At 40.5% G+C, this 26,816-nt stretch overlaps 1 protein-coding gene across 1 annotated transcript in view; it reads left to right on the top strand.

Annotated features, from left to right (window-relative positions):
• The window catches only part of PTER (phosphotriesterase related), a 98,467-nt gene extending 93,177 nt beyond the window's left edge, over positions 1-5,290 (top strand). The window contains exon 5 of the mRNA XM_054507346.2: positions 5,195-5,290. Coding sequence (XP_054363321.1) covers positions 5,195-5,273 — 79 coding nt within the window. The 3' untranslated portion in view covers positions 5,274-5,290. The remainder of the gene's footprint in view (positions 1-5,194) is intronic.
• Positions 5,291-26,816: the final 21,526 nt, after the last annotated feature.

Genomic DNA, 26,816 nt, shown 5'->3' with positions numbered 1-26,816 from the left:
GTCCCTAAACCTATGGCACTTTGTTAGGGCAGCCCAAGCAAAGGAATACGGCTGTGAAGATATGCTTTATGAAAACCTGCTTGATTTCATTCAACCGAGTATTTTCCAACACTTAATACCAGAGCACCCCCTTTCTACTACTGACCACTGACCCTCCACAGACTAGCATTTTGTAGGTCGCACTTTGGGACACCCTGAACTAGAATAGAAGCGTCGTGAGGGCAGGGACTTTGTTCTCCTCACTGCGATGATATCCCCAGCACCTGCAATAGTGTCTGGAGTTCAGTACATACTTGTTTGAATAAATGACCTCAGCACATGAGTTTATGCTGTTCCATGTATATTTATCTCCTGTCCCAGTTCTACTCCAGGTTCTCTTTACAAATCTTGGTACCACCTTGCCCTGAGCTTAAAGGTGAGATTTACTTCATAGCTGTCCTTCACTTTCTATGAACAATTCATAGGGAATGGGGGGCCACACCATCCCAACCCAGGGCCTGTATTAATGCCTGTATCTTCCACAGGATTGAAAGATGTCACACACTCCCTGATGTTTCCTTTTCGTCTGAACTTTGTAATTTTTCTATTTATATTTTCTCCCATGTTAAAAAATAAAAAAAAGAAAAAACCAAGTGAAAGGGACAGCCATAAGTGAACAGATAGGAATTTTTCCTCACCATTTGAACCAGGGAAGTCTCTAGGGACACCTGGTTCTCCAGGTGGTATGACCAGGTAACTATATTCTCTAGAGATCTGTTTAATTGCTGAATGCTGGTACAGCAGAAATACTCTTTTCCTAGAAATCAAGTCTAGTTAGTACCAAGTGAAAATGAAGAGTGGTCATCTTTGTCCTATGTAAGTTTATGAGTACATTTGTGAAATATTTAAGAGTAACAACAATATCTACTCTGGGAATTAAATTAGGCTATTTATAGTAGTCTATGGTAGTAGAAACTACAGCAGTACCTACGGTACTAGGGTAATTTTGAAAGGAACAGGGCTCACTTCAGTAACTGAGGTAAAAGGGTGTGGATCATAAAAACACACAAACCGTGGGAAAGCAAGAGGTCTTCAAAGACTGGCTTGAATTTCCAGTATCTGTGTTCTCTTGTAAACATCCATTCTTGTTTTCCTGATTCTCTCTGTGCTCCTCTAAATCCTAAATGACCATTCCATTATGTGTTCTCAGATTCTGGGGGGACTTAGTCTTCTTTGGTTAGTTGACAACTACAGTGATTTTAATGGGCAGAGTCCCTCATAGGAGGCCACCTCAGGTCATTAAATGGACTCATGGCCAGGCTGCCCACACCCATCTCATAGGGCTCTGAAGGTTATGCCCAGGGACTGTGGGGCTGCCCATGGGCCATGTGCACACTGCCGGTCCAGAGTCCCCTCTTTCAGAAAGAACACTTGGAGTATCTGTGACCATGACAGGCTTGTCCACAATGGCTTAATTTTACATCCTGTTCACTTGAATCCCGGTTGCCACCGAGGCTCTACTTTAAGGCTCACAGTCTGCAATGGTTTATAAGGGCTGGACAGAAGCTTAAGATCACAATGATCATCTCTTTACTGGTTGTTTTCATATCTATTAACTTTATTTAATTTACTTTGCGAATTGTAATTCATTTGCCCACAGCTAGTATACACAAAACCCAATCTTGTTTAAAAACCTCAAATATATCTTCACTTGGATGTGACATCTTGAGGGTAATTTTTCAATATATCTCTTAAGTGGTAAATAGAAGCCTGATAGCCAATATAAAATGTGACAGTAAATACACGGTTCAAACACTGCCAGGTAAATAATGTTTTAAGAAGCTGACAATGAAAACTGACGTGTCTGTTTCCCTTGCCACCTAAGTCAGGGCAAGATGTTGGCTCACGTGATGTGAGGAAAAGGCAGTTTCCAGCAACAGTGAGCTATAACCCTCTGCCCCGCCATAGCTCTTTCAACTGAAGAAGGACACACTGTCATTACACCTCAGATAAATGCCCTCGTCCCAGTCCCTTGGCTTCATCTGAAGGCAGGTGAGGGAGGAAAGATCATCTCCTGAACAACAAGTTCTGAAGGCTCCCAAGATCATCTCAAAGAACCTAATTTATTTTCCAGCAACCTCTCATAAACCCGAGGGCTACACGGATCTCAGTAAAAATGAAAGTTACTGTACAAGCCAAAGCATTGGGATAAAAAAAAAAATTATAAAAACATTTAGTCATTAAAAAACATTAGATAGTACTTTATAGATATATAAATATCTCATAGAAAATCTTCTTGGTTATTGGAAAGGAAAGAAGTGCCAAACCTGAAAATGGCAGCTTCCACCAAATGCGTGAACAGGGAGAAAAGCTGGTTTGTTTCTCACAGTCTTTGTGAATCCTGTTTTCACTGGGAAAAGGCTGTCCTGTTTCTCCTTTCACTACACACTTAGCAGCTCTGCAGCCAGATTTCTTTCAGAGGAATGAGGGGAGATTGGTGAGAAGCGAAGTATGGGTTTTCCAGACATTTGGTTGGCACCATGCTTTTTACAATGGGTGATACCACTTTGGATTTCCCCAGAACCCTAAATCATCTATTTAAAAAGAAAGGATGATAAAGACAGCAATCAAGTGGGTTTATTTTTCCCCCCAAAAGGATACCAATAACAAATAGTTGCTTTACATTTTACCTTGATCTTTGATAATTGAACTTCGATCTTAAATGTCCGTTTTAATTTTCTAAAAAACAGCTCATATAAACTAGGAGTCATGTTTTTGCCTCTCCCTTTCTTTCCTGTTCAGCCTGGATCCCTTTGGCACGCATTTTTCTATTTCCCTTGGCTCGCGTGGCAACATACGCTCGCTACCGTGTCTCCTCCATACTTCTGGTTGTCAGAAGCCACGTTGGTAGACAGCATCTTCGAAGATGAGCGTGCTGTTAAGGGAAAAAGGTTGCTGAAGGCAAAAAAGGAAGCTCCCTCTGCCGGTTGTGGGCTGCCGCTGGCAGAAATAAGTGTCTGAATATCCATTACGACGCCGGCTCCTTCATCTGGCCCCGCCCTGAAAACCTTTCTCACACCTGAGGTGAAGAGCATTGGTGAATCGGGGAGCTCGGAGAGCCCGACAGACAAATGCTGGTATGGGGGCCCTCTGAGGATTCTCTCTGAGGTCTTACATGGAAAACCCGGGATCGTGGACGGAGTTAAAGTATCAGTTTTATAACTCTGAAAGGGACAGACCGCAGACCTACCCTGAAATAGCTTTTTTGGAAAAGTAACACATGGTAAGTTGCATTAATTGTGATAATCGCTTCTTACGCCTTGATAGAAACTGGCAAAGACCTTCAAAGATCTTCTAGTCATGGCAAATTAGCACAGCTCCCCTTCTCAGCGACAGAGCCCGAGGGCGATGGCTTCGGTTTCTGCTCAGAGCCTGCGGGACTGAGTCGGGAAGCACTGGCTCAGAAAAGAGATGGGCAGGGGAGGCCCTGGATACATAGACAAGCTAGGGAATGATCTCGTCCCATTTGGGGCCAGGTGGTTGGTATTTCTTGTAAGCCCATATTTGGTTAATTTAATAGTCACGGCACATGAGGATTTGAAGAAGTTTCTCCCTTAGCATCTACTGAAGGAGAGGGTTATGCTGGTGTTAGTTTCCTTCCCTTCAAACTCAGAGGATGAGGGGAAGGTAGGGGAGGGCCAGATTTCCGACAGCGCATCTGTATTTTTCTTCTGCTATTGAACTAACCATATAACTCAAGGAGAATTTCTATTATTTAGCAAAAGCTTTCTTTTTTTCTATTATTTCCATGAAGACCTTCTGTCGTCCCTTTATTGCCCCTCTGTAAGTAAGCTGAGTCAAACTTCTGCTTTGTGCATGGAATTAGTCGACGACTTTGGGTATTTTCCATTATTTTAATCTCTCAGGAGCATCTGTGTCTTTTTTCTTCATTCACTCCTTACATATGCGAGAACCCTTTATGGAGAACGCCCTGGATATCAGGCCCTCCACCAGTGTGGACCACTTTAATGGCCCATGGGATACAAAGGTTACTTACAGCTGAGATCTTGTGTTCCACATGTTATTTGAAGCATTTCTTAATGTCTTGCTTAATCCTCACTGCAACCCTGTGAGGCTGTTATCATCATCCCTGTTTTGCCCGCGAGAAACTGGAGGCCCAGCCCGATGAGGTGATTTTCTCAAAGTCACACAGCTCATAAATGCGAGAGCTAACACTTGAAACCAGGCCACCCACCTGCAGAACCTGGGTTGTTCCTGGTCTATACTTTGAACGACTAAGATTATGATGATGTGAGCAGGCAAACTGGTAAGTAAGCAAAACAATTTTCGTGCAGGATGTCAAGAGCCCTTCTTGACATATGCAAATTTTTTAGGGCAGGGATCAGCAAACCTCCTGTCATGGGTTGGGTAATGAATATGCAGGCTTGGCCTGTCCTACCGTCCCTGTTGCAACAGTTCAAGTCCATTGTCGGGCAAGAAAGCAGCTGTAGACAATATGTAAACAAATGACGTGGCTGTGTTCCAATAAAACTTTATAAAAACAGTGACGGGCTGGATTTGACCCACAAGACTATAGTCTGCCAACCTCTGTGCTCTGTGTTAGGGGATTACAAGGATCAAGTACCAATGCTGCCCACAGGGAAGAGGTAGACATTTGAGTCAAGCCTTGGCTGTCAGGCAACAAAGGGGGAGAAAGGTGTGCCCAGCAGACAGAAATGTGTCTGAGAACTGGGAACATCTGCTGGAAAGCGGATATTTGGGAAAGATGTGAAATTGTGAGTGACAAGAGGTGTATAAGACGATGGCGGAGAACACGTTTGGGAAGGAGGATCTGAGCCTCTGTTAGAAATAGTTTATGGTCGGGGCGCCTGAGTGGCTCAGTTGGTTAAGCGACTGCCTTCGGCTCAGGTCATGATCCTGGAGTCTCTGGATCGAGTCCCGCATCGGGCTCCCTGCTCGGCGGGGAGTCTGCTTCTCCCTCTGACCCTCCTCCCTCTCATGCTCTCTGTCTCCCATTCTCTCTCTCTCAAATAAATAAATAAAATCTTAAAAAAAAATAGTTTATGGTCAAATAACAGCTTAGTTGTGGTTTATTTTATACCTTTTTGTAGGTTTTGTTTGTTTGTTTTGCTGTGTGAACAACATGTTTCTCTTCCCCCTGATACAAGTTGGATATTTTCTTTTTAATTTGTAGCACGGAAAATGTCTTCATGTGCAATTTTGTCAGCAAAAGAGGAAGAAGAAAAATCATAGAGGGTCCACCATCTACATGAAGGTACATATGGTCCAAGACACATGGTATCCCAGAGATGCTGGACTGACATATTCTAGGAGATATTCACAAAGAAGATGAGGACAAATTTTTGTCTTTTGTGAAACCCTATGGGTATAATTTTGCCATTAGTCAAGATGGATGTTTCAGTGTTGAGACATGAGAAATCTTTGAAACACCAATGGCATAACAAGAATGCTGCAGGGAAACAAAGTTGATTCCATCCGTTTTCTTGGGCTGTAAGTCAGCTAAAGTTGCTTATGACAGCTTGCTGATGAAACATGATTTATAATGTTCACAGACACTTGTCCAAGTTATTAAGTTTATTAGAATTACCGCATAGGTCTGAAAGCTGTTGAGTATGGTGTTGGATTCTAGTCTCTAAAATCAAATGATCTTCCTGGGAGTCTATCTGGGACAGATCCTCCCAGCAGCTGTGTCTCTCTGTGGGAGAAAAAAGTGGGGGCTGGAAGATAGATCAGTTTCCCTTGAAACGTGGGTATGTTTGCTCTATGCAATCAGGGGATTCCCTTGATTTAAGATTCCCCATCTGGAAAAAATAACTTAAAGTTTCAACTGAAGCCCTGAGTTAATGAGATGATATTCCTAAATCGGGTGCCAGGCCAAGATGTAAGTTTTCCCAAAAGAGAAAACTGAAAAGTATTACATGATTTTTTAAGACCCTACCCACATCTAAGGAATAAAAGGGTATAAAAGAGAGCTATTTGGGTGCCTGAAGCCTCACTTCACCACACCCACCCAGGGGAGCAAGGTGGAGGGGCTATGCCCTGTACTTCAAGTCTAGTGGGGCTTCATCAGGACACATCCCCCTCCCCCCTGGCCGCCCTGACTAGAATGACATGGTGGGGCCCAGTGGACTGGTATCTGGCTCCTACTCCTAAAGATTGAGAAGCAGGTGTCTGGCTGAAGGAAGGTGGCTGAGCTGGGAATCACCCTGCCTGTGAGTCTGTCAGAGAGAAAGATCCACCAGTGTCTCTTACAGGCTGGAAATAGGTTGTGTGGGAGAGAGGTGACAGGGGATAGTCTTAATCCATTGTAAGATGGCCACATAGCAGATGAAGGGATGTGAATGGAAAGAGGGCTGAGGTGAATCCAAATTCACAGAGGGTGAGGAAAGAGCCTCAGAGACCTGCAGGAAGAGAGATTCATTCTCCCTCAAGGGACTATGGGTGGGACTGCCCTGAAGATGTCTTCAAAGAACCCAGAGAAGCATCCACAAGAAAGTGTTCAACATCTGCCAGGCCCGAAAGCATGAAGTCAGCTTTGATAGCTCCAAATAAGAACTCTCCTACCTACCTTCCACCCTCACTTTGTGGCCCCTCCCTCCCCTCTGCTCCAATGGTGGGGTGTCAAAATGTGCACTTAGCAACACAGGGGAAAGGAGAAGATTAAAGTCAGGTAACAAAGCAGAAAACCATCATACCATCTTCCCCCAAGGCAACTTCTGGCCTCCATTGTTGGGAGAAGAAGGCCAAGTATCAACTCTGATCAGCTTTAAAGTATTGACTCTTACTGGAAACTGGACATTGGCATCACTAAATTGACATGGTGTGTTATGACCTAAGAGTGTTGAGAAGTCATGAGGTCTGCTAACACTTTCAGCCAAGGTTAGCAATTAAGGAACCTCACTAAGGAAATTTAATCAAAGGGCAAATAAAGTTGCTTTGATTTTGCATTTGTACTGGCCCTGGGCCTGGTTGCCCCCAGGTCCATTTTTTCTGCCTTCTTCCACTTTGTTCAGCATCTCAGAATTCCAAGATGGCCGTCAAATCTCCAACCACTGGTATATACACTCTGTACTATCTCCTTCCCCTGAATGGGAGTGGATTGGTCCTGTTGTAGGAGACTCTGCTTTAGCAGATGGGAGGGAGTCTCTCCTGCTGGCTTGCAAGAAGGAAGCTATCATGCTGGGAGGGCCAGATGTCTAGGGCCTGAGTGCAACTTCGAGGGGCCCTTTTAAACTCCAAAGCGGGTGAGAAAACTCAGTCCTACAACCACAGGAGATTAATTCTGTCAACAACCTGAATGAGTGTGGAAGAGGACTAGAGCCTCACATAAGACCACAGCCCCGGCCAACATCCTGATTTCAACAAGGGAGACCCTGAGTGGAAGACCCAGTTAATCCATGCCTGGACTCTCACCCAGGGAAAGGATGACATAATAAAAATGTGTTGTTTTAAGCTTCTAAGTTTATGGTAACATCTTACACAGGTATAGAAAATTAACATACGAGAGGTATATTTCTGGGAAGCTGGTTGCCTAGGCTCCCATGTCAGCTGGGCTCTGGCACGGTTCAGTCAGTGGGAAGGGCTGCAGAGAGATGGAGGTGGGGGGCAGGGTGGGCAGCAAGAAACCAGGGTGTTTTCCCAGCCTCTCTGCCATGCCTGGCCTCTGGGGTAGTCACTACATTGCCTTAGTGGTTCCAGCTGCCATCAGGTGACCAGTCAGATAAGAAATGTCTTTGCCCAGCCCACATTACCCCCTCTTTCTTTTCCTTTCTGATGTTAGAGATGTCAGAAACTGCTATCAGCAAGATAGAGAAGAGAAGTCGAAAAATCAAAGAGTGGGAATAGAGAAAGAGCTCATTACACCTTCCCTGCCTGCAGGCTCCAGAAATTCCACCTCTTCTCTCCGCCCCTCTTGCTCCCTGATGTTGCCATTCTCTGGCTCATCTCACCGTACGTACATCACTGAGCATCTCAGCAACTCCACACTTGCTTAACACACTCTTGACCCAGGAAGGCCTCAAAGGCCCTCTTTTGAAGAAACTCAAATGTTTTTTGATTCCTGGTTAGACCTCAAAGGCCCTCTTTTCTTAAACACACTCTTGACCCAGGAAGGGCCTCAAAGGCCCTCTTTTTAAGAAACTCAAATGTTTTTTGATTCCTGTTTAGACCCTGACTGATAAAGCATCCCATAAGTCATGTCTGTCTGTCTATCTATCCATCCATCCTTGTATATAGGTATATATATGTGTATACATATATAAATACATATGCATACGTGTGAACTTTTTTTTTTTTGGTAGAAGAATGAGCCAAAGCAGATTCAACAGATTACCACCAAAAGCTTTCAGGTTGGTAATAAACTTCGAAAAGAATACACATGTTTGCATTTAGTAAATTGTAAGGCTTTCACAGACAGATCTTTGATCTAACTGGGAATCCCAAGTCTAGCCTTGCCAACTAATCTATGACATCACTAATCTTTGGGCGTCTTCAGTCTTCTGTACTAGAAGTAGAGCCAATTCCAGGGACTCTGAAGAAAAATTCTACCTCCTCCTCCACCCCAACATCTTCTAATACCTTCAGTATGAACTTGCATCATTGGCCTAAATCCATAAAGCCCAGAATTTACAAGCACTGGAACCAAGGACACCCGGGGTATCCTAGTCATTCAACAACAGATTTCATCTAAAGGCAAATAAGATGTTTCAGAAACCTACTCATTTGGTTGTGCTGACAAATTTGCTATAAAGTAGAAATACTTCTTCAAAGGGGTGAATTCTCAGACCCTTAAAATTTCAACTTTCTTGCCCCTTTGATGGCATGCCATTTATGGCTTAAATTTACAAAAAAAAAAAAAAAAAGTTAAGAGGGGAAGGGACACTCAGATGCAAAGGCTCTGTGACCGAACAGAAGTGAAGTTGCTGCACCATCCCATCAGTTAACATTTGCACGTGTACTGAAAGGCCAGTCAGGGGCCTGGACTGTGGATTAGCGCTCCACATGCACTCTCAGAGGTAAAACTGTTGCATGAATGCTGACTCAATCTCTCGACCTACCCAGATGTCTCACCTATCAGTAGCCCAAAGGTAGCATCAGAGACGGAAAGAATGATTTATGCGACCTAACTCTTAATGGAGGATCAGTGTAGCCACCTCCCGCTGAGCACGTCTTATTTTATACTGGCCGGCCTACCAGGATGGCTAGGGAGAATCACTAACCCCAGTGTGTCAATCAGTTTTGCCATTACCCACCTTGGGCCATGAAGAGATGCCCATATGAGATATTTGGTTACAAATCAACGGGCAGTGCAGAGCACTTGCCTTCTGACCTTTGATTTTGAGCTCACAGTGATGCTGTGGACAGGGAAACCAACAACAAGGGGTTCACACGTGGGATAATTGTTTCTGCAGGATGCTTTTGTTGACTTTTTGATGAATTCTTGTGTCTGGAGCCAAGTTATGGTTGCAAATGATAAATGAGTGGAGTTCCGACATGAATGTTGGTTGACATTTTCGTTTACGTTAATGAGTAAGAGGAAAGTGGAACAACGGAGAAGACGTATGTTGGAATTTCACTCATTTGTCAATGACATGAGTGACTTCTTTGCTGAATCAGGTAATAATTCTTGAATACTAGAATACTGCCTCCATTTTTTGTGCTACGCAGTGGAAGAGCTACAAACTCAACAAATGTTTAAATTTAATCTGCGGGCTTAACGTTTTCTGTGTCACTTAATCTTAAGTCTAGAAAATCAACAACACCATAAATCTAGTGCACATCTGTGGTGCTCACCAATTTCTGCAGTGTAAATTTCAGTACATAGGCCTCAAGTGTCCATCGCTAAGCTGGAAGCTTGAGAGGGCAAGATAGAACCTCATCTGCTGTGCTTAATGCTGCATCCCCAGGACTCTGTACAGTTCATGGCACATGGCAGGCTCAAAGGAGACTCCCTAAAAGAATGAGTAAGTCCTCTCTGCCTTCCTTACTGTGAAATAAAGACAAAATAGAAGCTTCTCGCATTTGGGGAGTTATTTTATTAAAATTCCTTGTTTTAAAGAGTTTCTAGTTACTCTTGGTTCCCAATTTGTGACTGAGATCTGGCGATCCCAACAGAGGCTCAAGGGTACCTTTCAAGATCTTTCCCTTCCTGGGTCAAGAACAGGGATGGTTGAAGGGAAGAAGTGAGTCTGAAGATCCAAATCACATTCCTGCTCCTTTGTTCAGTATAAATTACTGGCTGAACGAGGACTTGTGTAATGAGGAAGAGATTAGTGACCTATTCTAAACTTGCCTTCTTCTTCTCCATATTTGTATCAGTTACAGTTTTTCTTTCCCCCTTACTATCTCCATTCTGGTCCCAAGTGAATATTGCCTCCTCCAGGTGTTTTCTGAAATACCACTCTGCTAGTAAAGTCTAGTAATAAGTTACTATATATATTTTTTTTCCTTAAAATACTCTATTTACTATATATGTTTACTCATTCATTTTCTGCCTCCCCCACCAGAATGTAGTTTCCATAAGGATAGGGATTTAAAAAAAATTTTTGGTGTGTTTTACTTATTGCTATGTCTCCAACTTTTCAAACAATATTTGTTAACTAAATGAACAACTATATTGAGCACCTATTTGGGGCTATAAACTGCGCTAGGAGATATGTCACCACTATCCTAAGACTCATGATTCTTATCCTTAAAATTTATATTGTCTAGGAAGACTATTAAGCAAAAAATCACACAACTAACCAATTAATTATAATTTTATGTACTTTAGAGGAAAAGTACAGGAGTATCATCTAATATTCAAGTTATGAAAGGCTTCAGTTAAAAGAGACTGATATTTAGGTCAAGGGCACTTGATCAACCGACGGTCAAGAAGAATAGCATCCAAAAGCTATGAGCAAGCAGGCAAGAGCTTAGGGTGCATAGTGCTGGAGCTCATCTTGAACAAAGTTGCTTGCTGGCAAGATCCAGCCAGTTGGGAATTAATAAAAATTAAACCTTTAGAAATAAGAAAGATATAATGGAAGAACTAGCCATGAGCACTGAATCTACTTAGATAAAGGGCTAAGAATAAATATAACTATACTGGGAATTATGGTTATGGCCACAATGCAAATGTTACAAGCCTTCACAATATAAAAACGGTGATACAATCACAAAAATAGGAGGAGGAGGGAGAAATCACGGGAAGAAGTGTAAGTGCTAATTCCCTCATCTTTTGTAGCAAGGAGTAAGCAGATTCTGTTAAAATCAAAATATGTACTTAAAAAATCATAATGCATTGTTTGTTTTCTTGAGTTTTGAGAGATTTTCTATAACCTGAATACAAATCTCTTTATCAGTTATGTGATTTGCAAAGATTTTGTCCTAGTCCGTGGCTCCTATTTTCATTCTCTGTTAACAATTTCTTTTGAAGGGTACAAGTTTTACATCTTAATAAAATTCAATTTATAATTCTGATAGCTTCAAGTTGGGAAAAAACCCAAATGCCCAACCAGAGGTAGTGATAAACAAATTGTGGTATATACATCCCATGGAATACTATGCAGCAATAAAAGGGAAGAGACTACTGATGTACACAGTAACACAGAGGAATCTCAAAGTAATTATGCTGAGTGAAAGAAGGCAGACAGAAAAGAGTACAGACTATGTCTGCACTTAAAGGAGATGCTAGAACATTCAAACCCACGGATGGGAGAGAAAACAGATCCCTTTGACTGGGGAAGGGAGGCAGAGAGGGTTAAGGGAAGGGATTTCCAAAGGGTGAGCAGAAACTACAGAGGTGAAGAATATGCACGCTCTCGTGAGTATGGTCATGCTTTCCTGGGTGTGTATACATGTGCAACTTACCCAGTTGTACACTCAAGTATGTGTAGATTGTTGTGTGTCAATTATAGCTCAATTAAGTTGTTACAAAACAACGCTTCTGTTGTTATTTTGTGTTTTTATTAACTTTAGAGGGGTATTCTAGGAAGTCACATATTAGTTACGGCGAAAAACCTTTATCTGCAGTTCAGCTCTTCTTTCAGTTTCCTTTCAGTTTCTTTTTATTTATTTATTTTTAGGAATTCAAACAAATGTGAAACTTTTTTTTAAAGATTTTATTATTATTTTTAAAGTCATCTCTACACCCAACGTCGGGCTCGAACTTATAACCTCGAGATCAAGAGTCACATGCTCCATTGACCGTGCCAGCCAGGCGCTCCAAATATAAAACTTTTAACTTAAAATACTGTGTATTATGTAGTATAATCCCATTTTAATAAAGTTTTAAGAAGCTATCCTGTCATTCATGTAAAAATACACATGAAGTACATTTTACTTGTGCCGGTACATGTATTATATTATGTCTAATATATATTGATATGTGTGTGTGTATATATATACATACATACAAAATAGGCATATATATTTGTATATGTGTGTTTGAAATGAAGTTAAACGTGAATGACCGTTCTTTCTTAGCGGTGGGTTAATTTTAAAAATTACATTTTGAACTTCACTGTATTGCTTGAGTTTATTTCAGGCATGTATACTTTTTTTGTAAACAAACATAGTTATGATGTTATTATGAAGAGGAAAGGGGGTGAGGAGAGAGGTAGGAAGAGGGTCAACTGGACAGGAGGGGCAGCGTTTGCTGCCATGGGAGCACTCCGGGGACTAGCCCAGTTGGGGTGAAAACGAACAAACATAAAATGGAGCATGAGGGTGTGGCCAGAGATGAGATGAGGGCAGAGAGAGATCCTGATTGCGTAGGACCTTGCAGGGGGCCTCAACAATTGAGGACTTTGTCCAAGTTTGGAGCAGGGAAGCATGCTGAGATTTGTAAAATGAAAGGATCACCCCTTTAAAAACCTACCCAGGTGGTTGCTGTTTTACGAAGGATTAGTAATGGAATATAATCATTGCTAGCAAACTTTAATTTAAAAGAAAAAAATAAAAAGCCGGAACGTATCAGCAGTTTCACCTGAAATGAGGTGAATTTTTTCAGTCCTACTTGACTGGTCTATGCAGTCAGCAAGCGTTTCTACTCTGACTGGGGCATCCATGGCTCTGAAGTGAGTTCTGGTTTTTGTTTTTGGTTCTACCAGCATCGGGAGGTGACACAGATAATAATCAAATATGTGTGTTCCTGCACAACAGAAAAATTAGCCTTTGATTCGTTATACAAGGGGGTTCCTCAGTTAAGACTGGCAGAGAGAGAGAGGGAGGGAGTACGGGGGGGGGGAGGGAGAGGAGAAGAAAGGGAGGTAGAAAGAGCTGCAAAACTAAGAACAGCAGATGGAACACATAATGGAGCTGAAGGCAGAAAAAGAGAGGAAAAAAAAAAAGGAAAAAGAAAGAAGGAAGGGCTGGAGGGTGGAGAAAGAAAAAAAAAAATGGAAAGAATCAATACCAGCAGATGTGGGTTGATCCCTTCAGGCCCTGGCCTTGCTGTAATTATTTAGCTCAATGGGTTTGGTTGCCAGGAGGTGGACCCCAAAGGGCTTGGATTGGACCCATCACTGTGATCAATTAGTTTCGCTGCATTCCCTGCTCTGCCTCAGCCACTTTTCTTCACCTTGGGTCATGTACTTCACTTTTTTACGCCTCAAATTATTTTTCTATAAAATGGGAGCAGCGATATTTTTTTCTACCTCCCAGGACTGCTTTACAAAATTTGCATAACTTATTTGAAGGAAGCCAGAATGTCAATATTTAAAATAGAATTCTTGATTCAGAGCTAATGTTTTGGCTTTTCTCAGTTTGTCAATAAACAGAGAGGCACTAAGGGACTACTTTTGTGTTTAAAAAGCTCTATTCGGAATTCAAAGCTGTGGAGGAGACAAGAGTAGGTGTTAAAAAGAGTCCCTTTTCATCAAAATTCACAACTTTTTGTCTTCAAATGACAATGTTAAGAAAATGAAAAAGCAAGCCACAGACTGCAGAAAATATTTGTCATATATATACACACACACACATATATATATATATGACAAAGGACTATATCTAAAAATATATATAAAGAACTTTCTTAAGATGAACAACCCAACTTGAAAAAGTGAGCTAAAGATACGAATAGAACTTCACAAGAAAAGATATATGCATGGCCAATAAGCACATGAAATTGATGCTCAATATCATTAGTCATCACTCACAGTTAGATATCACTACATACCCACTATAATTACCAAAATTAAGAAGACCCACTAATAACAAATATTGACAAATATATGGAACAACTGGTAGTAGGGATATAAATTGTTCAGCCCCTCTTGAAAACAGTTTGACAGTTTTCTTCCATAGTGAAATATACATTTATTATGCATCCTACCATATTACTACTGCATTTTTTTAAGATGTAAAACTTTTCTTTATTCATAGATGACATGATCTCCAATATAGGAAATCCTACAGTCTACAAAAAAGTCATTAGAACTAATAAGTGAGTGTAACTACTACTGCATATTTACCCAAGAGAAATAAAATCATATGTTCACACAAAGACTTACTCATGAATATATAAAGCAGTTTCATTTATGATAACCAACAAGTAGAAACAAACTAAAGGTTCAGCATCAAGTGAATGGAGAATGGATACACATGTGTGCTACTTTCACATAGTGGAATACAAACAAACAAGAAAGTAATGAATCCTGATACATGCAAAAATGTGGATGAATTTCAAAAGCAGTATACTGAAAGAAGTCAAACACAAAATACCACACTCTGTAAGATTTGATTTATATAAAACTCTAGAAAAGACAAATCCAATCTATAGAGACAGAAAATAGTTTAACAGTTGTCTAGGGCTGAAGAGGAGGAGAGGTGACCAGCAGGAGACAAAAGAGAAATTTGGGGTGATGAAAACATTCTATACCTTGATTGTGGAGTGGTTATATCAGTATATAAATTTGTCAAAACTTTTTGAAATGTATTCTTGAAATGGGTGCATTATATATATAAAGTACACCTCAAAAGTTGATTAACTTTCTGAAGACAAGAAACAAAGAATCCTTACACCAAAGGGCTTTCAGTCTAAGAAGCACTGTATCCTTAGGGCACTTTATTCCAAATTATATCAGTTTGAGGAGGGGGAGAATTTTCTAGTGAGGGATCTTAAAGCCTGTTCTAGTATTAACATACTTTCTATATTAATGCTACCATCAATCATATCTCAATCTACAAAGTGACAATGATGCTAAGTAAATCAAGTAGCATAGTAACTCCCTCTACTGACATCGTGACTATCCTTTATAATGTCATCTGCTTCAAACAAATCAAATTTTGTCCTAAGAGGTACTATTCATAATATTTGTGCCATCAGTTTTACACTTACTGTGAGTACTGGCTAATAACAAGGTTTTTTAAGCTTAAGAGACTTCAGCGACACTTGAAAAATATCTGAGATGAAAAATACAGTAGATGAATAATATCCTTAATCAGTATAATCTCCAACAAATTGATTATCAACCGTTTATAACTGGTTCATGGGAAAATTTTTAAAGTCTTGGACTACTGTCAAAATAAATGTGTTACAAATGATCATTTATATTATAAAAAGAGAATTAATAATAAAAAGCTACTTTTTCATATCAGTTCTCCTTAAATTATTTCCAGTTACTGTCACTCATTCTTTTGTGGAATTCTTGCCATTATCTTCCCATGACAAGTTTGAGCTCTGGTGCATCCGCAGGGAACAGAGATTTTTGTGCTACTGCAGAGAGTGCTGGTTACAGCAAAATAAGAGACTTCAGTTACCCAAGAATGACAACATTTCCTTGCTGCCTTAAACCTTGCAGTGTTCCTTTCCTGGTTCACTGAAGGTGCTGATCAAACCCTGCCAAACAACTTGTGATGAAATGGTCCCCCTTTGTCCCAAGCTACAAGAGGTTGCAGGGTGGCGGGGGGAATGCAGGGACCTCACTTTCTCTTTTGTTTTTATTTGCAGCCATTAAGGAACCTGAGCGATACGGATAAACTGAAAGTCTTCTGGAGCTCACCAACACCAAAACCCCACCTGATATGGAAAATAGGATTTTTGGTCTGGCATCTACCTCTGGCATCTCTTCTTGTATCATATTCAGTAACAGCCTTCATTCTTGCTTGAGCCACATTCATGATTTCCTTAAAGCGAACCAACAAGTGCCTATTCTTTGCTAGATGCTAGAAGAAGAGTTTTAATTTAATCCTCTGAACCTCTCTACAAAGTAGTCTTGATGGTTATTTTTTCCATTTTTGCATACAAGAAAACTGAGACTCAGAGTGGTTATATAATTTCCCCCAAGGACACACAGCTAATAATTAGAGGAGGTAGGAGTCAAATGTAATCTGTCCGACTCCAAAGTCACCAAGGCACGAGACTTTCTTATTGGGAAATTTGGTGGCTACTTATTCATACATCAAGGACAGTCCGACCACGTTCAATGGGAGAGAGATTTTGCACAGAGAATATGAATAGACTCATACAAAATCTAAAAGTCAATCTGAGATATAGTTTTGACCTTGCAATATAGTGCAAAGATATTAAAATAAGAATAGGATTTATATATATATTCATCCTCCACTAAAACTCAACTAATTTATAAGGTTGATAAAATGAATTCATTATTTTAAGACCTAATTAGTAAATATTTTGGAGGGTAGAGTGCCAGTATCTAAAAAAGTTTAGACTATATTTTTTGGACTTAGCATTTCTACTTCTAGGATCTGTCTTATGGTAAAACTTGCACTAGTATTGAAATATATGTATATATCTACAAAACCATTATTTGGAAAGGTGCTTGAAGGAGCAAAAATTGAAACAATCCAAGAAGCCATCACTGGGGACTGGTTTAAAAGGTTTTGCTGCATTTATTCAATTGCACTACCATGTAAGTTTAAAAGAAAGAGGTAGATTTACATGCTGTGGGAGGTTATCCAAAATATATTAGGTAGAAACATATGTTGCATAACAATATGTATACTATTTTTATAAAAGTAAGAAGATATATATTTGAATATGAATAGAAAAATCTGGAAGGATACATGTTAATTGTTAACAGTGGTTATCCCTGTGGGAAAACATTGATAAGAAGGGAGAGGAATCGGGACGCCTGGGTGGCTCAGTCGGTTAAGCGTCTGCCTTCAGCTCAGGTCATGATCCCAGTGTCCTGGGATCGAGTCCCGCATCGGGCTCCTTGTTCCGCGGGGAGCCTGCTTCTCCCTCTGCCTCTGCCTCTCTCTCTCTATCTCTCATGAATAAATAAAATCTTAAAAAAAAAAAAAGAAGGGAGAGGAATCTTTTGTCATCTTTGGAACTCCTAGATGTGTGCAATGAGTGTGTGTGTGTGTATGTGTTTAAATAGAAGTATTTGAATTTATATTGCTCTTTACTTTTTATAATATATTCATATATATATATATATATCCATTAAAACACCTGAATAGATCAAAATGTTAACAGTGGTTCTCTCTGGATGGTAGGGCTAAGATTTCCTTTTAGTCTTGTGCTCTATATATTTTTATACTTTAAAATTTTCCTTAATGAATGTATTAATTTTATAATCATAATAAATTGTTGAGTCCCTGGAGAGACATCCTTCTCTCTGGAATTTGGCTCTATCAGCCACCCCAAATGGATTAGCCTGAAAGAGTAGGATGTCCTTTACCTCATTAGGCAAAACAACACATTCTCAACATTTAGCCTGACAAAGCAGAGTGTTGTAGTTTACTGAGCATACACAGACACACTCTTCTGTCTCAGGGGGCTTGACAATATTTGTTTGGGACTATGATCATCCAATGAATCAACAGAGACTTCTTAGGCATTTGTTGCACTCAGTAGGCAAGGTGCTGCAGGGGAATGCAAGAATGAGACATGGTCCTCATTTTCAAGGTAAGGAGCAGGATCTAACTGAGCAAGAAATACCCATACAAGAAACAGCAGACAATCTCCGACACATAATCTGAAGGTTTAAACTGTGTAGTGCAGATCGACAAGCATTATAGGCATTAGGAGGAGTCACAGGAGGTGCAAGGGTTCATGGCATTGTGGCCCACTTGCCTCATTTGACATGTGACATGCATCAGCCTCAGGGAGCTAACGGATGTTACTCAGCAGAGCTCAGATTGACTTCTGTTCCTTGTGTCTCTTCTACTACTTTCTTAATCTTGGTCCTACTAACATTTTGGGCCAGTTATTCTTTGTTGTGAGAGGCTGTCCTGTGTTTTGCAGAATGTTTAGCAGCATCCCTGGGCTCAACATGCCAGTGAAACTCTGTTGCCTACTTGTAACAGTCAATAATGTCATTGCCAAAAATCATCCCCAGTCAGGAACCAGGGTGATTTTTTATAGATTATGAGAAAAGAAGGAGCATTTAAGACAGGGGATGAGATGGTCAAATATGCCATCCATTTCGGGGGGGGGGGCGATGCTCAGGAAATGAGACAGTCTGAGAGAACTCATGTGTGTTAGTGACTAGTGGAAAACGTGGTTACATAGGCAAAGTAGGATAAGACTCTGGAAATACAGATGTACGAAGATATCAAAGGAAATAAAAGGCCATTGGGATGTGTGAATAGGGAAATGTTATGATGAAATAATATTTAAGGAAGACTGGCTTGTGTGCGATATAAGGATAGATTTTACGGAGAACAGACTGGATTCAGGAAAACAAGTTGTGAACAAATAACAATATGCTTGGCAGCTAAGTGAACGGAATTGGGGGGGTGCCAATGGTCACAGGAAGGGATGGCAATAGATTCACTATATCTTAAAGGGAATATGAACAGGACTTGGCCTGATAAGGAAGGTGAAGAAGAGCAATGAATCAAAGATGATGAAGTTTTTGGTGCTGTATGACCACAAGGATGAGGCGAAAGTGACAGATATGAAAGTCAAGAAAGGAAGTCAACTTTCATTCATCAGTGATCTTGAGTGTTTTCATAATTGGAAGAAATTAAAGCCACAATGAGACATCCAAACAGACATGACCATTAGACAACTAGAGATAGAGAGCAGAGTGTGAAGATCCTCACTCTACATTTACCAGTCCCAAGTGTGGAGATAGGATCCCCAAATGGTGAGACCAATTTTGTGGATGGCCTGTAGGTTTGCAAGTCTCTCTCTCTCTCTCTTTTTTGCAAATATAAGTTACAGAAAATATAAAGAACCTGAACTCACAAACTTAAACCAAACCAAACCAGAAAAACCACCTATAAGGCCCACACCAGAGGTACAAAATGTTTCCAATCCTATTCGTTTCTCATTTAGCCATTCCCTCCTGAAGAGCATATAGGATGCAGGCTGAGAAGACAAGATTATTTCTCTCAGGAGTTTACTTTATGTCTTCAGATATCATCATCATCCACAGGGATTTATTTACTGCCAAATTAAACTGGAGCTGTATCAGGTACTGAACAAAGATAATAATACAGATGTGGTCCCTGGCTTCTAGTCTTACTTATGCAAATAGGTATAGTATTTACAGATCAAATAAATTCTAAATAATGCAGAAATAGGAAATATGCACATTGCGTGTAAGTTGAAAGCATTGGAGAAGAAAGTGGTATTGAGGAAAGTATTTCATAATCATACAAAACAGTACCAAGGGCAATTTGGTGTAAAAATGAGGGGGTCAGGGGCCCCTGCCACCTCACTGAGTCATGGATTCACTCCATGATCTTCAGCAAATCAGTTCAATTCTCTCTATTAATGGCTACTGATACTATCTGAGGACACTTTCATCTATTTGCTTATTCAACAAACACTGATTGAATTTTACCTCCATATGCTGGCCTCTGTGGGTAGTTCTAGAAATACAAAAATGAAAGCAACATAACCCTTATCTTCAGAGGAAGTAGGTAAACTAACGTATGGTAGGAGGGAATTGTATCAGTTAGGATGCTCTTGACTACAAGTAACAAAAGATCCAACAAAGTGTTGCTTAAATAGTAAAGATAACTCTCTCACACCAAAAAAAGCCTCAAAATAGGGTTGGTTAATTCAGTAAACCAGTGTCATCAAGAAGGACTCAGGTAGTTTCTGCCTTTCTACTCTAACGTCCTTAGAATTTTGCTTTCAGTATTTAGGCTTGTCCTTATTCATGGATACAAGCAGCTGCCACAGCTCCAGGCATCACGTCCTGAGGCAACTGATACTGAAACTGTGAGGTCTAAGAGAAGCAATGCATACATAATGCACAGGTCCTGGCACATAGAAATTTTTCAGTGGATGTTAGCTATTATTATTTTTGGAATAATGTGATACTATTTAGCTCCTGAGGAACTGCTTGTATTAGTTTGCTAATACAAAGTATCACACTGAGTAGTTTAAATAACAGAAGTTTATTGTATCACAGTTCTGGAGGCTAGAAGGTTGCCATCAAGGTGTCAGCAGGATTGGTTCTTTGTGAAGGAAGGGTCTGTTCCAACCTCTTTCCTTGGCTTGCAGATGCCCACTTCTCTCTTGGTCTCTCCACATTAACTTTTCTTTTTTAAAGTAGATTCTATGCCTAGCACAGAGCCTAACTCAGGGCTTGAACTCATGACCCTGAGAATGAGACCTAAGGTGAGATCAAGAGTCAGCTGCTTACTGACTGAGCCACCCAAGCGCCCCCACATTATCTTATTTCTTTGTGTGTCTTTCTCTTCAGTGGCATTCTTTTTGTTAGGACACCAGTCATAGTAGATTAGGGGTTCATCCTATCCCAGTACTAACTGCATCTACAATGACCCAATTTCCAAATAATCTCCATTCAGAGGTAGAGGAGGTTAGGCCTTCAACATATGGTGTTTTGGGGGGTACATATCAATGTGCATATCAATGTGCTTTAGTTTCAGTGTCTTCACTTACTAGTGCTTTAAAAAAGACTGTCTTCTTAAAAGAAAGGAAATATTTCTACTTTGAGAGGAAACAAGTGGGGAAATAGGAATTTGGCTAAGCGTCCCCTGTATCAGATCTCTTTTCTAGTTAGCAAATTCTCTTTCCACATGAGTGGATTTATTATCCACTCAGAGGTGAAAGCATTGTGGGAAACCTTCCATAAACTGAGCTCTTTTTATAAAGAATTATGGAATCTTCCCCTGGTTTTATTTCCTTTACTCCTTTCCCCTCCAACTTCATCTCATTTATTTCCTTGTTCTTTCTAAGAAAAACAAAAAATCCTGTTTTATTTATTTGCATTTCTTCCCCACATGGGGGAGAAACCTAATGGACTGTGCTTGGAATTTAGACCGCAAAAGCATAATACTTTTTTTTTTTTTTTTTTACCAATTTATATATTCTCCTGGGTGCGGGAAGAATTGGTAAACTATTAAAAGTTGAGTGAGTGTTCTCAGCTGCTTGAGGGAAACTCCAAGACCGTCTGCACGGTTTGTCCTTCTTTCATCTGGGGACACAGCAACCCTGTCCTTGGCCTGGAGGGAAGATGGATGGAAGAGAGCCCTGGATTTCATTTCTGGAGAGAAGGAGAAGCTAAGAGGGGAGCTAACAGGGACTCCCCCTCCTGTTCCTCAGCAGGACCGCAGGCTTCTTCATTACACCAAGCTGAGGGGCAGTCTGGTCTCAGCTCCTTCTAGCTACCCCTGGCTACCTCCCTCTCCCTTCCCCTTTCTTTCCCACCAGACCTACAAGTGTTTGTGAAGCAGAGCTTTTTAATTTTGTAAATCTGAGCCACCCGACCCAGAGCTGCTTCCACTAGTGCATTCCCTGCACTGGCTTGGTGAAATGAAGGGCTGGGCACTTGCCCTGTTACTCAATTAAAACAGGTTGGCTGATTATAATTGCTCACAGATGCCTTATTCACACCCATATAGGTACGATTTTTAATTTCAAGCTAAGCTTTCTTCTGAAAACCAAATTAAATACTTTTTCTTTCTTTTTTAATGCTTACCATTAATATTTTGTAAGGAGAAATGAAAAAAAGTTTTAGCATCTCCAACAGTGTGTTCCATGAGTTTCCTGGTGGGAGGTGATAAAGGCATTTTTTTTAACTGACTAAAAATGGTTAGCCACAGCACCATGAAAATATCTCAGAATGTTTTAAAATGAAAAAAAAATTCTGTGACATGGAAATAGCAATTTAGAGGGGGTCCAGGGTTCGTTGGCAGCTTTGAATGGCTGATTTTAGTCTTCTCTGGACCTCCCTCATGATTTCCACACCAATTTCCATCTACATCAAAAAAAAACAAAAAACAAAAAAACAAGCCTCCTGAGGTACAGAGGGGAAAAAGTATGGAACCATTTGTTATTTTGGACACAGATGATTCCAACTGAGGGAGGACATTAAAATGTTTCAAGAAACACAGCCTTTGAAATACAGCAATAGATTCACATCTATAACAGACTCTTCCGTAATATAAACCCCCTCAATGGAGTGCAGAACCCTTTTGTGACTCTCTATGCTTCAGATCCCACCCCCTAGGCACCTTTTTAAGTCCTGGAATTTAGCTATAGCCTTTACTGATGCTTAACAACCACTTGCGCCACACGCAGATCGAGGCATAAAATTATGGTAGACAACATCATTCTAAAAACTTCTGCCATTTTCAACTTTCTGGAAATCCACTGCTTTGCTATCTATTCCCGGAGGAGGATTAACACTGCACTTGTAAAGTGCTTTGCGTCCCTTAACAGGAGGATTGCGGGTGATGTGGCTGGAAACCAAAAATAATGTAACCTAATTTGCAGGTCCAGAAAGGAGGTGCGATGAAGGAGACTTAATTATTATTTACTGTTACTTCAAATAATACTGAATGAAAATGTGTCTTCCATGATGCCAGGTACTAATTACCCGAATTATTTTGTTAATATGCAGATTTTTCACGACCATCTCTCTGCCACCCTTGTCTCTCTCTCTCTCTCTCATTTGTTATTCTAGTAGTGCTAGGCTTCTCATGCCCACAAACCAGCCTCCTCAACAGTTTCCACTCGAACATCTTTCTAGATGCTTATTCATTCTGGTCGTTCTTTATTTTTCATTTACTCCTGCTCCCCCTTACTTAGGAAGAGCTGCTCAGGGCTGGTAACCTTCTCTTGGAGGAGAGGGAGGGTGCCAAGGGCTGGAGGAGAGTGCAGGAAAGGCAGAGCTAGAATAAGATGTATTTAAGCTAGGTCTAAGGTTTAGGCCATCCTGCAATGAAAAAAGAGCAATGAGCTGAGATAGGCAAACCTACCATTGAGCACTACCATAGTATGCTGCGATGACTTAAATCTAGGCAAAACAACACACAAAGATCCAGGCACTGTTAGGTGCCTGGTAAAATGAGAGACAGTTCCCTGTGACTTCAGGAAGTTAATCTCGTCCCGACATAAACAGGCTGGCCTAGAGAGATCTGCTGACAGTATGTGCCTCTGTGAAATTGGGTTAGATAGATGTTTACTCAAATATAGTTCTCTGCTTTAGGCAGTCTTCAAAATGTGTACGAACCACCAATTCCATTTCCCCAGCGCTTGATTGTACTTGATCTTTCTCTACATTTTTCCAACCAACCATGCTCATCTTTGGAAGAGATTGGCTCATTTTTCTCAGATCACTAAGGAAGGGAGTTATTGTTGCTTTTTGGGGTTATCCCACCCTTGCCCCCAACAAATCTCTGGGATTATCCAAATAAATACTTATATCATATTCCAGATATGGGGGCTTTTGCCACGTGGCCTTTGAGCCAGCTGTGATTTGACCTGGGGAGTTTACCTCCAGATGTGGTGTGGAACTGAGTTTTGTAGTACGACAGAGTCAACTGCTACATCACGTTCTTAGGCTACTGACGATTTGCCTTTGGTAACTCTAAGCACTGCACACACATCGGAGTCCGAAATCACTCCATCATTCTCACTCTTTGGAGGAGGGGCGTGAGGGGCACTTATGTGTGGTGATTATGCAATTTTTGTGGACAGACCACATTAGCACATCGTCTGTCAGTTTGTGTCTAGTCTTCTCTTTTCGTATTTTATTTCATGATCCCTGAATTATGTCTGGACGTCCAGATTCTTGTGCTGATTTGGCAGCTAATTTGCTGCAAGACTTGAATTTCTGGGGTCAATTGACTTCTCTAGGTTTCACTTTTCTCATCTGCCAAATGCAGGGGTTGGACAAGATGGTCTCCAAAAACCTTGCCTGAATGAGTCCTCCAAGGTTCTCTGACATCCTGTTTTCATGCTATGGTTTTTTTTTTTTTTTTAAGAGGAGGGGGCATACAGATTAGATGGCAATATTTTATTTCCCAAAAGCTTTGATCAAACTAAGTCGGCTGAGTGAGGAACTGGTATCTCTCCACTCTCGTCTCCATATAAAATGGCATAAGTTGCTAACTATATGCAAGGAAGCATTTCTTGAGAAAATGTGAAAAATGTAAATGTGGTTAGAACTCTTGTACGATGCATACATATGATCTCTACTTTATAAAGTTGGTGATCTCTGTTCTCTTGCAGCCAGAAATCATCAAGAAAAAAAAAAAGTCAATGAGCAGCTAGAAGGGCTGTGATGGTGCTCTTTGAAGAGTATAATGGCAAAAAGTTACAACAGAAATATCATTAATTGATTGAGGGTGATGATTTGGTGCCTAGTCTTGTTCTGGTGTCATTATATAGCCCTGAGTTATGACAGTTTGCTAAATGGTGGTGCAATGGAAAACCTAATTTGTGCTAATTGCTCTTCATGGCAAAATAAAGTTTATTAAGTTATTTAAAAGTTAGTGGTCAAAACAATCAGGTTCAATACCACCTTCTCAACTTTGGGTTTCCTATTAAAGACTTTTTCAGAATGGAAAATGGAATGGAATAGAATGGCCGCCATTTTGCTAAGACCAGCAAAATAAATATTGGTATTGTTAACCTTTGGCATCCACATAGCAAAGTGGCCTGATAAAGCTCATCACCCAGGTACTGCTGTGCCAAGGAAGTCTGATACATCTATTTTCCACTTTTCCAAAGTGGTCTTCTAAATATCTACATCAGGTCATACGAATTCTCTACTTCAAATCCTTCTATGGATTTCCTTTGGGCTCATAATGAAATAAACACCCCATAAGATGGTTGAAAACGCCCTGTGTTTATTTACTGTTGTGTTTCCAGTGCTGGGACAGTATAAGGCATATAGTATATATTTGATGGACACTTGCTGAATTAATGAAAATCCTGTGTGATCTGGTCCCTGTTCATCTCTCCTACCTCTTTGTTCATCTCCAGCCACTGTGGCCTTCCTACAGTCTGAGAAATGTACCGAGTCCCTGTTCCGCACAAGGCTTCACCTTGAGCCCCCTTTCCTTTGTCTGGTTAAATTCTACCTTCTTCCAGATAAAACATCATTCTTTTAGGCTTTTGGTAATCTTATTTGGCCCCTTGTATTATTGTTTCTTATAGCACCAAATTCTTCTATTTCAGAGGATTATCAAGTTTCTAATTATATAATTATTTGTGTGAATAGTAATTTATAATTTCTCCCATTAGACTTGATGATTAATTTCCAGGGATTGTGTCTGCATTAAAACTGTATATTCTATAACTAATACAGTCTATATACATAATGCATGCCCAATAAATCCTTATTTTAAAACTTATTTTAGAGAAACCATTGGCATGTTAAAATTAAATTTTATTTACTTATTCTAAATATTTAATACATGTAGATAGTTTTAAAAAGAGTAGACAGTGAAAAGGAAGTCCCCAGTTTCTATCCCCAGAAGCAACCTCTGCTGTGTTTTATATATATCTCCTTCCAGAGATAATCTGTGAGAATGAGCACATATTCCATATATATCCAATAAATGTCCTTTGAGGAATGAATTAATGAATCACTTCTATTATCACAAACCCATTGTGAAAGTTTTTTAGGGTGAGAACTTTTCATTCCGTGCATAAAACTATATTAAATAAGCCTCAGCTAGGCAACAAAGAAAAAAATAATTTAGCCAGCTCAGAAAAAAACCTTTTCATATTGATTCTTTTTGTCTTTGTTTATAGCTCTGGATTAGAAAATAAGCATGAATACAGAATGTCACCCAACACCTATAAAGAAACGAGATTTCTGTAATGAGGTAACCAAAAAAGTTTTCCTTTCCTCAAAAGAGATAATGATATTTTTAGCCTTTTTTGCAGCAGTAGAAGCTACCTGATGAAATAGGAATCATTCAGGTTCTTAATTGGGGGAACTGGGTGCACAGTCAGGAATGAGGTAAGGAGTCTCCCTAAAGCACTCTTGGGACTCGTAGTCAGGCTGATACCTAGACCCTAGGATGTTGGTCACACCTAGTTCTGGGTCAGCCAACAATGGAATGAAAACCACACACAGTCCTGGCTTGCTCTGGTTTCTCCATTCCTATCAGTGGGGCAATCACTGCTGGCCTCACATTCTCTTCTCTGGTCCTCAGTGGCCTCTTCCAGAAAAGCAGCCCAGGTCTGTTCTGAGCTGGTTCCAGACACCTACATTCATTTCCTAGGGCTGCTGCAGCAAAATGCCACCAACTCGGTGGCTTAAACCAACAGAAATCGCTCTCTCACCATTCGGGAGGCAAGAAGTCCAAAATCAAGGTGTCAGCAGGGCCACATGCCATCTGAAGGCTCTAGGGAACATTCCTTCCTCACCTTTTCCAGTTTTTGATGCAAGGCAGGGGATGCCGGCAATCCTTGGCATCCTTTGCCTTGCAGCTGTATCACTCCAATCTCTGCCTCCATAGTCACATGGCCTTTGCCCATGTATGATCCCCTCCAGGGTCATTACATGGCTTTTTCATAAGGACACCATTGGATTTAGGGCACACCTACCTCATCTAGTAGGACTTCGTTTTAACTTAATTACATCTGCAAAGGCTGTATTTCCAAATACTGTCACAGTGTA

Source organism: Mirounga angustirostris, unplaced genomic scaffold (assembly GCF_029215605.1).
Source record: "Mirounga angustirostris isolate CCGP_5_RB_7025 unplaced genomic scaffold, mMirAng1.0.hap1 SCAF_5, whole genome shotgun sequence".
Lineage (NCBI taxonomy): Eukaryota > Metazoa > Chordata > Mammalia > Carnivora > Phocidae > Mirounga > Mirounga angustirostris.
Note: the sequence above shows the minus strand (reverse complement) of the source record. Positions and strands in the feature narration are given on the sequence as shown.